General features: G+C 37.2%; 1 protein-coding gene and 1 pseudogene across 1 annotated transcript; one reads left to right on the top strand and one right to left on the bottom strand.

Annotated features, from left to right (window-relative positions):
- Positions 1 to 3,725: 3,725 nt before the first annotated feature.
- LOC102756118 (NKG2-A/NKG2-B type II integral membrane protein) lies at positions 3,726 to 5,823 on the top strand. Its single transcript, XM_006762706.1, has 5 exons — positions 3,726 to 3,915; positions 4,288 to 4,383; positions 4,944 to 4,997; positions 5,455 to 5,606; positions 5,806 to 5,823. The coding sequence occupies exons 1-5, from the start codon at positions 3,726 to 3,728 to the stop codon at positions 5,821 to 5,823; spliced, it is 510 nt and encodes a 169-aa protein (XP_006762769.1).
- A 4,631-nt stretch (positions 5,824 to 10,454) lies between these two features.
- LOC102755840 overlaps positions 10,455 to 12,319 on the bottom strand; it is a 3,654-nt pseudogene continuing 1,789 nt past the window's right edge.

Genomic DNA, 12,319 nt, shown 5'->3' with positions numbered 1-12,319 from the left:
GGGGGGTTAGGGGATGAGTGAAAAAGGTGAAGGGATTTGGAAGTACAAATTGCTAGTTACAGAATAGTCATGGGGATGTAAAGTACAGCATAGGGAATATCCTATATAATAAACCTCTAATATGCAAATAGACCGAACAGTGGAACAACTGAAGAAGCGGTCACTATGACATCCGCTGACCACCAGTGAGCAAGTGTGGAATATGGTGGGCATTGGCAGCAGGCAGCCGAGCGCGGAACATGTAAGAATTGGAGCAATATGCAAATAGACCGAACAGTGGAACAACTGAAGAAGCGGTCACTATGACATCCGCTGACCACCAGTGAGCAAGTGTGGAATATGGTGGGCATTGGCAGCAGGCAGCCGAGCGCCGGAACATGTAAGGAAATTGGAGCAGGTGAGCGGGGTGCGAGGCCAAGGTGGGGTGCCAGTCACTGTCATTGGGGTAAGCCTCTGGTTGTTACTGAAAATTCTTTGATCCCATGGGTCATGGTCCTGCCAGGTACTCGCACCTACTGCTGGTGCCAGCACCACTTGCATCTGCTGCCAGAACCCAGCGCTGGCCCCAATCGCTCAGCGCTATCAGCGGGTGTGAGTGGTGGCTGTTGGCCATGATCTCCCCTCAGGGAGTCTCCACCTCTCCATGCTCCTGAGGGACAATCAGGGCCAGCAGCTGCTTCTTGCATCTGCTGCCAGTGACAGCTCCACTTGCACCCACTGCCAGCACCCGACACTGGGCCTGATCACCCCTGAGGGCTACTCCACCTCCTCTTGCTCCTGAGAGGCAATAAGGACAGCAGCTCTGGCTCAACCCACTGACAGTGCCGGCCCCACTTATACCCACTGCTGGTGCCAGCCCCAATTGCTCAGTGCTGTCAGCCCATGGGGGCAGTGGTGGTGGGAGCGGAGCTGCTGGTAGAGAGGGGACCAGGGACCGCAGCAGGAGGAGCCAGGTGGGGGCCAGAGGATGGGCCAAGACCCGCCCCTGTGCCCACCGCAGTCTCATGGCCTAGAGTTCCTTTCAAGGTGCACAAATTGGTGCACTGGGCCCCTAGTGCTTCCTATAATGTACCAAGCACTTCCAGCACACATTTTTGGTAATTCATTTTGTGTCTCAGCTAATGGCCACACATAACCTTGCTGCTGGAAGACAATAATAACAGAAACAACAACAAAATGGCCACTCATGTTTTTATTGATTTTAAATTGATTTTTTAGAGAGGGAGAGAGAGAGAGAGAGAGAGAGAGAGAGAGAGAGAGAGAGAGAGAGAGACCACACAACAGTCCTCCCAAATGTGCCCCACCAGGGATTGTGGAACCTGCAAACTTTTAGTGTATAGGACATGTTCCAAACACTGAGCAACCCGGTTTATTATATATATTTACACAAATGGGAACGTATTGGACATCTTATTCTACAACTTGCTGTTTTCACTTAGTACATTTTGGATGTTTTCATCCAATGTAGATTTCAATGAGTCTAGATTTACTCCTTTTAAAAAGTGCTGTGTAGTAATCGATTGTGTGACTGTACTAATGTATTTCACCAGTCTGCTATTAATGAATATGTTAGTTGAACCTATTGTGGCAATCATTTTGCAATACATGTATATCATACCATCATGGTGTAAAGTTTTGTTTTTTTTGATGCTTATATGTCATTTAACTTGTTTTTTAGAAATCTTCTTTTTCTACCCTTCCCATTTTTTTAAAAATAAGGGACTTTTTTTTAAATTACCTTTGTTCTCCCCCTACATAGTTAGACTTCGGTTTTGTCATTTACAACAACTAATACTAATTAAAATAGAGATGGTTGGGATAGAAAATAAACCAATAAAAATATAATCAGTAGCTATATAATAATTTAATCTTTTCATGGTGATATAGTTCAACATTTTATAATGTTCTATCCTTCACAGATACATTTATTTTGGCCAAGGGAAGTCTAACTAACATTTAAGAATAATAAAATGAATGAAGGGATTTTTTTAAGATCTAGGGCAGAGAAATTGAGAAGGTAAGTGTGAGAATTAATGATTGTTGTGACAGTTATCATAAAGGTGAAAACATAGTAATTCTTCAGACCATTGGAGACAAATGCCATTAAATAACTATAGTTAATGGGATTATGATTTTAGATATTTTCCAATTATAATAGAAATTCCATAATGAGAGTATAAGGAAAAGATGTAATGCCAGGATTCAGTAACCTGCCTAAGAGTAGAATTTAAACATCTACAAGGCCTAAGTGTTCAGCGTTTGTGATTAAGATGTAAGTTAACAGCATGGGTGGTGAAGTCTTTTGTCCTCTGATACCATTTCAAATAAGAAAACATCTTCTCAGAGGCATTGCCAATGGGGATAAACTACAGCACGCACTTACTGGCCCAAAATATCCTACATTCTGGAGGTGTTTGATGACGTAAATCATCTTCAAAATAGCCCAAGTGTAAGAATTTCCTGTTCAAACTTTCAGTGACATATTTATGAGAAATCTACTTTTTCCACTCATGATTCACTGCGAACCCTGACGGGGCAGTCTGTGAAGACCACAGACATTCTTTACTTATGAGAGAACCTAGTCTCCCAGTGAAGGATATAGAAGGTATGTGTCTCTATTCTCCTGTCTCTCTGTTAGCCCGTCTCATGTAGTGGGGGATTACAAATGCTGGATGTGATGCAAGGGAGGTACAATTAAGATACAATCAAATAAAAGAGAACATTGGTATCTTTATGTAAATAATTTGGAGCAAAAAATGAGAAAAAATATGAACTATGTTGGAGGATATCCAATGATTCAAATTCTTGCCTGTAGAGAAGGGATCAAGTGCCTGCACAGATGCATAATTGATGTGTTAAGCAAAACTAATTTGAAGTAGAATCCAGCAAGAATAACGACAGGACCTATTTTTATTTTATTTTATAATCAATATAGGTATAATTTATATTTAGCCCAGCCTCTAAAAAGAGATTGTTAAAATGAATTCTCTGAATTACAGTGGTAATCTAATATACACTTATTTAGATCAAATGTGAGCAGTTGGCTTTTAATATAAATCAGTATGAAGTATCTCCTATAAAATGAAAATTTAAGCTTAATTATAAACAATCAAAAGATATTTAAAAAAATTGAACAAACTTTGCGAGAAACGGCACCACACTGACAAAGAGACTCTTGTTTAACGAATTATGTTTCAGCTTAATAAATAAATATATGCTACTAAATAAAATTAATTATTTTCAGAAAGTTACCATATATGCCAACACAACTGATGCCCAATCTTTGGAGCACTCAGTCTTCAATCATTATTTGATTTCAAATTTTTCAAAAATACTGGAAACTCTTTTTTCTAATACAACATTTTAATTTTAATACAAGCATTCTAATAATGCTAAATATTTTTATGGAATCTGACTTTAAATTAATGACCATGTCATAATTTATGCTATTCTTGATTCCTCACTGATTTATTGCTTTCTTTGGCTCAAACAAATAATATATTGTCAAATGTAGAATATCATAAAAATTACACCTACTATGAAGCACTTGTTTAAGATCTAACAAATTTAAAACCAGAACTTTAGATTTTCAACTTGGAAATGAGCCCTACTATCCTTTACCCCACCCAGTTTTCCTGTCCTAGAGATCACATTATTGCATAGGTCATTTATTCGTAAGTACACTTGACTTAGAGCACAGTCTCAATCACCACCCAGCTGCGGAGATGAATAACCAACGTGTAACCTATGCAGAACTGAATTTGGCCAAGTCCGCCAAGAGACAGCAAAGGAAGCCTAAGGGCACTCAAAGCTCCATTCCAGTAACGGAGCAGGAAATAATAACCTATGCAGAATTAGCTCTTCAAAGTGCTTCCCGGGATCTTCAAGAGAGGGACAAGAAGGACCACTCCAAAGGTAACACAATCAATAGACACACAGCATAACTGTTCTAGTCTGTGCAGCTGGGGTGCAGAGATGTGGGGAAGGTAGGGCGTTAGCTCACATATTTTTCATTTGTGAGAATCAGCGCTTAAAGTTGGAATACAGTTTTCTAAGATGAAAGCTGAGGGCTAATTCTATTCAGGTATAGTTGAAAGGGGTAGTCTTTGACCAGTAACGCATGGAGCATTATATTTCCTAAACATGCGATGGTATATTCTGGTAGGAAGATTACAGTGGTAGTTATGGGCTTGGTGTCCAAGTTTATGTATTTGATTCTCTGTATGTAAACTGTCTAAACAATTCTTTCTATCACCTTTCTCAGTGTTTCATTTTCTCTTCTTGCAGTTTCACTATCACCTCCAGAGAAGCGCATTACTTGGATCCTAGGGGTCATCTGCCTTGTCCTGATGTCTGCTGTGGTGACAATACCTATTATTCTCTGTAAATACATTTTTGTAAGGTTATACAGAACTTCTCACTTTTATGTCCATCAGTGCCTCTGAACACTTCCTAATATTATGAAATAGAACTCTGATCCTAAAGTATGCATTTATACTAATTGCAAAATGGTAATTCTGAATTTGTCCAATGTATAAATATCAAGATGATTTTAGGGAGTAGGTTATAAATATATGTACACATATATGACCACATATATCCATATATAGAGATATATATTCATATATCCATAATGTATGAAGATATATATAATCAGAGTATAAATATATATTTTGTATTCTCAAAGTATACTTTAGGACACCTTATTGAGAAATAGAAATTAATTTTTGAGATTGTTTAATCCAAATACTGTGAGATGTAGTTCTCTAGACTTTAAAAACACATTTCCTCATAATCATTATTACTACATTAATTTTCATTGGTAATTAAATTTTATTCCAGATAATTCTAATCCTAGACAATACAACACAATTAAACATAAGACACAAAAGTATTATGGTGTAGTTAGATCAAGATTAATTTAAGAATTACTTTTTTTTCAGCTAATATAATACTGGAGCAGAATAATTCTTCATTGAAAACCGGGATCCAGGAAGGTACATAATTATTTTCTCAGTTCTGATATTAGTGTAGTTCATACTTTATCTCTAACATAGGGTAGTCAAAAATAATAGCTTTTAGGGAATGGGGACATAAATTATAATACCAAGCAATAAATGTTCATAATAATTATAGAAGAGTGTTTTCTTATGTAACAATATGAAGCAATATTCATTTAAGATCATAATACCCATTGTTGTAGATGGGCTCAAAGACAATTTTAGGATTCTAAAAAATGGTTTTCTTCATTGACATTTAGGACATGTAGAGAGTGGATATTTTTGTTTGTTTGCTTAATATGGGACATAAACTAGGAAACAAGAGACTAACTGTTCTCTGTGAGTATGTTTTCTTTTTATATATTGCACAAATGTGTCTATACCTATGCAAATATGTAAATTATTTTTAAAAAATTTGAATTGTTTTTGATAAAATTTTATAATCTTTCTACAGAATATTATTGTGGACATTGTCCAAAGGAGTGGTTTACATATTCCAACAGTTGTTATTACATTAGCACTGAAAGAAAAGCATGGAATGAGAGTGTGCTGGCCTGTGCTTCTAAGAACTCTAGCCTGCTTTACATAGATAATGAAGAAGAAATGGTAAGATTTAAATGTTTCGATCTTATTTAAAAGTCTATTTTACTCTATATTTATAGAATTGATTCCTATTTTGTATATATTCATAGTTTACTTATTTTAAAGACTATTAACATACATTGTTTGACTCTCTAATATTTTGTCTATATTTTATGCCATTCATGCACATTTGATAATTTCCAGTTCTTGCTTTTTTTTATAGATAGCCATGCTTCTGTAAACGTTTTTTTTCTAATGTAAACTTTGCTACTTAATTTTACTATACATCAAGGAAACTGAAGGTATCATGATTTTGCAGATTAATTACAAACTTAAATACCCCATATAATTACAAATCATGAAATAGAAGTTGCGAGTCCGCAGTAACCCCTCTCCTGTGTGTCTCCTTTAACACTCACATGTGTCTCCTTTAACACTCACATGACATTTTTGCAATCTCTCCATATTATTGCATTTATCTGTAATTTGTTAATTTTCACTGCTTTATTATAGTTACATGACATTTTAAATCTGTTTTACCCAGAATGTAGTTGTTTTTTAATATGGAATTATGAATAATAATTTTATAAAAATCCTTGTCTGTTTTTTTCAAATATTATATTGTATTTAAAAAATTTATTTCATATATAAATATTAAATATAATACATTATATTCATATACTATAAATGTTATATTTATAATAATATGATAATGATATATAAATCTATAATAATAAAAGCATAATATGCTACTTAGACTGGACAGCCGAATGACCTTCCAGACCACCATCCAGACAAAGCTGGGGCTGCAAGGGCCGAGGCAGCTGCTGTGGCTGTGAGGGCCGAGACCCTTGGACAAATTTCATGCATCGGGCCTCTAGTACAATTATATTACTATAATTGCATATGTAGATAGTTAAAATTTATTGTCCTCGATGAATCAGAATGAAATTACACAGTCAAAAATATATGTATATGCCAAATTTATTAGATTATCCCAACATTTTCTAGTTTATTATGTAAATACACATTTTATCCAAAAATTCCATGATCCAAGATTTAGTACTGCCAGAACGTTCAATGCTATACATTCTGATCATTATATAAAACTATCATTTTGACATAAATAGGCAATTTTCTGATTACTAATGGATAGAACCCATCTTTCTGGGCACTAGTTCTTATAGAATTATGTATCGAGAGAATGAGAGGTGCCTGTTCATGTCTCTCCACTATTTCTCCTGTGTGCTGCCTGTTATTTCCTTTCCTAGAAGTTGTTATATTTCCTATAGGAGCTCTTTTTTAAATTTGTAAGTGCAAATAGTGTTTTTGACTGTTACTTACATTCTCAGTCTCATATTGGAGTCTTTAAATGACCTGAATTTATTAATGTTAACCTAGTCCAATATATCATTATGGGTGTTAGTGATTATTTTAGAAGTTAGTGAAAGTTTGTGAAGACAATCTGCTATATGATATGAGAGATACATCCATTAGTTGCCTCCTCTATGTGCCCCAACTGGGGTTCAAACCCACAACCGAGACATGTGCCCTGACTGGGAATTGAACCCACAACCTTCTGGTCCATGTGATGATGCTACAACCAACTGAGCCACACTAGCCAGGGCTGCAATCATATTTTCATATAGTTGTTTAAACATAGTATTTTTCTAATATATGTTTATAATAACTAATTTAAAATATTTTCTAATAAATCTGACATTTTATCCCAGTGAAAATTAGACTCTATTGACTAATCCCCCACCAAGTGTAAAAGGTATTTTTTAATTTCTTTGCATGTTTTCTAATTTTGGGTAAGTACATATTTTTGATAATATAATACACTAAATATGGATTCTGCATCTTTCTTAGATATTTTTGTAACTTTAATAACCTGTTAGTGTAGAATCTTCTCTTTTGAAGTGTGCTTACTCAGTTTTTATAATTCTCATATTTATATATCTAGTTATTGCACTCTTCCTTTTACTAGTTGTAACTTCCTGTTATGTTTATGGCGGGCACTGTGCCTGACACAATGGAGAACACAGCCTTGGACTAGGAAAAGGATAATTTCCCTCATTTATTACCCAGGAAATTCAGCACTTTCAGCTGAAAAATGCTAGTGGTGGGCAACTTAACAACCCCTTCAACTGCTTATCAAGTCTTCCCCTGTGGCAATAATGCCACTGATATTTGAAGCCTTTCGCAAATTATAAAAATTACAATTCTTACTCACTGAGCTGAGGTGGGGGGGGCGGGTAGGGGCGACATGGGAGCAGCCTTAGATAAAAAGACCACAAATTTGCTCTATTTTTACCTGAATCTCTAGCAGCTTTCCCAATAATTAATAATTATAAATTATTATTTGTTTTCAATCAACTTTCAGAGCTGTGAAATTGGTATTTTTGTCCACTTGTTCTCTTCACTTAATTGTGCTAATACATTTTCCAAATGTGTCCATTGTGTAACAACATATTGCAAATTGAAAGACTATAAATTAGAATTAAATTTATTTGTTTTTGTTTTCCATTTTTAAAATCATCATTATTTTAGTTGCAAATTACAATTTACTTAGTTAACAATGTTATATTTGTTCCCATTTGAAGTCTCATAGCTTTACATATAAAACATTGCCTTCAGTTTCAAAGTGCTATGTAAGAATTGGATAAAATGCACATTATGAATTAAGATAATTATCTTCAGAGTATTCAGATTAGTGCATTAAATCAACATGGATTAAAAAGGCAAGTTAGTTTAATTGGAAAATGTAATTCCTTTTTTAATGCTACAAAATGGTTACATCTGTATGGAAATGAAGAACAACTTAAAAGTTTATACATTTTTATAATAAGCACTAGAGGTCTGGTGCTTGAAATTAGTGCATGCGGGGGTGTCCCTCAGTCCATCCTGCACCCTCTCCAATCTGGGACTTCTCAGGGTTATGTTTGACTACCGGTTTAGGCCCAATACCACAGGGCCTATACCGGCAGTCGGACATCCCTCGCACAATCCGGCTCCTAAAAATTTGCCTGCCTGCCTGCCTGATTGCCCCTAACCACTCTGTCTGCCAGCCTGATAGCCCCATAAATGCTCCCCTGCCAGCTTGATTGACGCTTAACTGCTCCCCTGCCAGCATAATTCTCCCCAACTGCCCTCCCCTGCGGGGCTGGGGGGACTGCGGGACTGAGACTGGATGAGGCAGGGCTGAGGGACATGGGGGACTCCAGCTGGATGTGGCAGGGCTGAGAGCACTGGGAGCTGCCATGTTTGTGAAGGCAGGAAGTCAATTAGCATATTCCCTCTTTATTGTCAGTGGTACCTCCATCTTGTGAGGGTGTGATGGTCAATGAGCATATTCCATCTTTATTAGATAGGATTTGCAATTCCCATCCATGAAATACCTGTTTATGAGTTTTTATTATTATTTGTTACTAGGCTCAGTGCATGAAATTAGTGCACTGGGGGATGGGGTTCCCTCAGCCAAGCCTACCCCTCAGTCCAGGAACCCTCAGTGGATGTCCTACTGATGGCCACAGTCTGACAGCAGAGGCTCTGTGCAGGCGTCCCATGTGTGTGTGTTTGTGTGTGTGTGTGTCCCGTGTGTGTGTGTGTGTGTGTGTGCATGTGTGTCTTCGGGGGGCCTGCCTCCAGCCACACCCTGGAGGCTTGGAGCAGGCGACCGTCTCTGTTTATCTCTCAGGCTCCTGGCCTCCACTGCATGTTGTACTCTCCCTTGAGCTGTGACAGGGTGGGGCACCCTTTCCTGCTGTGGGATCGCCAGGGAGACCCAGGGGCGGCCAGGGAAGAGGTGGGTGCCCCCTTTTCCCTGCCCCCCTCTGCTTCTCTGATCATCGGCAGGGGTGCGGGCAAAGGCGGCCGGTTCTCCGATCCAGGGCCAGGGGCAGTGCCTCCCAGCTCTTGCCTGCTGCCTGTGTTTCCAATCACTGTCCTTCCCCTATGGCCTCCTATCACTGCACCTATGTATGCAAATTAACCACCATCTTTGTTGGCGGTTAATTGCATATCACCCTGATTAGCCAATGGGAAAGGTAGTGAAGTTATGGTAAATTACCATGTTTGTCTATTATTAGAGAGGATTTGTCTTTTCCTTATTGACTGCTGGTGTTTTTAAAACACATTCTGTATTCTGTTCTTTTTATTGATTCTGTTTATTGCAAATATCTTTTTCGAGTTTGTGATCTTTCTTTTTTACTTCCTTCCTGATATTTTTAAGAATAGATATTTAAAATTTTAACTAGTCAAATTTATTAATGTTTCTGTATGACTCATGATTTTATATTAAAAATATTTTACTAAATATATTTGTATTTTATCTAAACCTTTCTAAATTGTGTTTCTTGCATTTTAGTTTTTAATTCATCTACAATTGGATTTTATGTATGGTGTGGGATGGGGAAGAAATTAAAAGTGTTTCCATGTGACAAAAAATATGTTATAAATTTTGAAACTTTTATCCAAAAGGTGTTCTTTAAATTCAGTTGTAAATAAAATCATGGTGATGCAAAGTACAGCATAGATAGAGAATATAGTCAGCAATATTCTAATAACCATGCATGGTGTCAGGTGGGGGTACCAGACCCATTGGGGTGTTCACTTCAAAAGGTATACATGTGCCCAATCACCATGCTGTACACCTGACACCAAAACAATATTGGATATCAATTGTAACTGACAAACCTTTTTAAAAGTTGCTTTTCAAAAATTATTCTCATTGTTTAATATTACCAGAAACTGCATTCATAATCACTACATACAAATTAAAACCGAAATCAAAATAATTATAAATAGTCACTTAAAATATAAAGGTTAAGAGTTTTGTTCTATTCTTCATTGCTAGCCAGTAGTAGGTTTCTATATTTCTTTAATGGCTTGTGTATCGCACGGCAACATGCAGGAATCCTTTTTCTGATATTCTGCTGCTTTATCCGGCTGGCTTGTTGGACATGCAATATTGCACTTTCAACTATGCCTTCTATGCTATCACATCTCCTTGCTCATGAATTATCATTCACAAATCTTTGAATAGCTCTTTTATATCCATATCATCAGCTTCATATTGACTAAGAGAAGACTCTCATGAGTAAGGCAAAGGTCATCCTCCCTAATTTCCTCATCCTGCACCTGCTCCTAAGATTGAATTTGGCTTTCCCAGGATATAAGATTGCTTTCTACTGAGCCTTCCTCATGAAAACTACCAGATTCTCTGGAACTGACTCCCACTGGAGCAACAAACCCTTTCTATTTCTCATCAGCTTGCCTCTGGACCTTCAGAAAGTTTGTCAGTGGTGTGAACTCAGCATTAACTAAGTGATCCTTCTGCATTTTCCTTTGGCACTATTCAGTGGGAGTGGTGGGCAGAGATCCAAACTCTTTTTATTATTTAATATATCTTCATTGGTTAAAGTATTACAGATGTCCCCCTTTTCTTATCCATTGACTCCCACCACCTTACACCCACTTCCTGGCCTTCACCAGATTATTGTCTGTGCCCATGGGCTATGCATATATGCATATAAGTTTCTCAGTTAATATCTCCCTCCCCACCCACCTACCCCAGCCTTCCCTCTGAGATTCATCAGTCTATTCTATGCTGCTACGTTTTGGGTCTGTTTTGTTAATCATTTAATTTTGTTCATGTAATTCCACATATAAGTGAGAACATATGGTACTTATCTTTCTCACTGGCTTATTTTGCTTAACACAATACTCTCCAGGTCTTCCACGCCATCTCAAAGAGTAAGAAATCCTCCTTTTATACTGCTGCATAGTATTCCATGGTGTGAATATACCATGCCCTTTAAATCCACTCATCTACTGATGGGCACTTGAGCTGGCTCCACATCCTACCTATTGTAAATTGCATTGCTCTGAGCATAGGGGGTGCATACATTCCTTCGGATGCCTGTTTCGGGTGTCTTAGGATATATTCCTAGAAATATTCCTAGAAGTGGGATCACTGGGTCAAATAGCAGTGCAATTTTTAGCTTTTTGAGGAAACGCCATACTATTTCCCATAGGGCTGCACCAATCTGCATTCCCACCACCAGTATACTAGGGTCCCCTTTTCTCCACATTCTTGCCAGTACCTATCATTTGTTGGTTTGTTGATGGTAGTCATTCTGACAGGTGTGAGGTGATACCTCTTTGTCATTTTGATGATTGCATCTCTTGGTGTGCAGAAGCTTTTTATTTTGATGTAGTCCTATCTGTTTATTTTATCATTGGTTTCTCTTGTCCTGTATTGCTATGAGAGATGTCCAAGATTTTGCTGCCTATGGATTCTTCTAAGATTTTATGGTTTAACGACTTACACTTAAGTCTTTTATCTATTTTGAGATTATTCTTGTGTATGGTGTAAGCTGCTGGTCTCGTTTCATTTTGTTTTTGCATGTACCTGTCCAATTTTCTCCACATCATTTATTGAAGAGGCTGTCTTTACTTAAATGTATGCTCTTTCCTCCTTTGTATGCTCTTGCTTTTCTTCGTCAAATAGTAATTGAGGATGATAGTTTGGGTCAATTTCTGGATTCTCCATTATGTTCCATTGATCTATATTCCTATTCTTATGCCAGTACCAGGCTGATTTGATTACAGTGGCTTTGTAGTATAACATCTAGTATTGTGATCTCTCCAACTTTGTTCTTCTCTCTCAAGATTGCTGTGGTTATTTGGGATCATTTTGGTTTGCATATTAATTTTTGTATGTTTGTTCTAGA

The sequence above is a fragment of the Myotis davidii genome, unplaced genomic scaffold, assembly GCF_000327345.1.
Source record: "Myotis davidii unplaced genomic scaffold, ASM32734v1 scaffold1819, whole genome shotgun sequence".
Classification (NCBI taxonomy): domain Eukaryota; kingdom Metazoa; phylum Chordata; class Mammalia; order Chiroptera; family Vespertilionidae; genus Myotis; species Myotis davidii.
Note: the sequence above shows the minus strand (reverse complement) of the source record. Positions and strands in the feature narration are given on the sequence as shown.

Coding starts and splice junctions, on each gene's coding strand:
- LOC102756118 (XM_006762706.1), top strand. CDS start 3,726: ATGAATAACCAACGTGTAACCTATGCAGAACTGAATTTGGCCAAGTCC. Junction 3,916..4,287: donor CAAGAAGGACCACTCCAAAG/GTAACACAATCA, acceptor CTCTTCTTGCAG/TTTCACTATCACCTCCAGAG. Junction 4,384..4,943: donor GACAATACCTATTATTCTCT/GTAAATACATTT, acceptor CTTTTTTTTCAG/CTAATATAATACTGGAGCAG.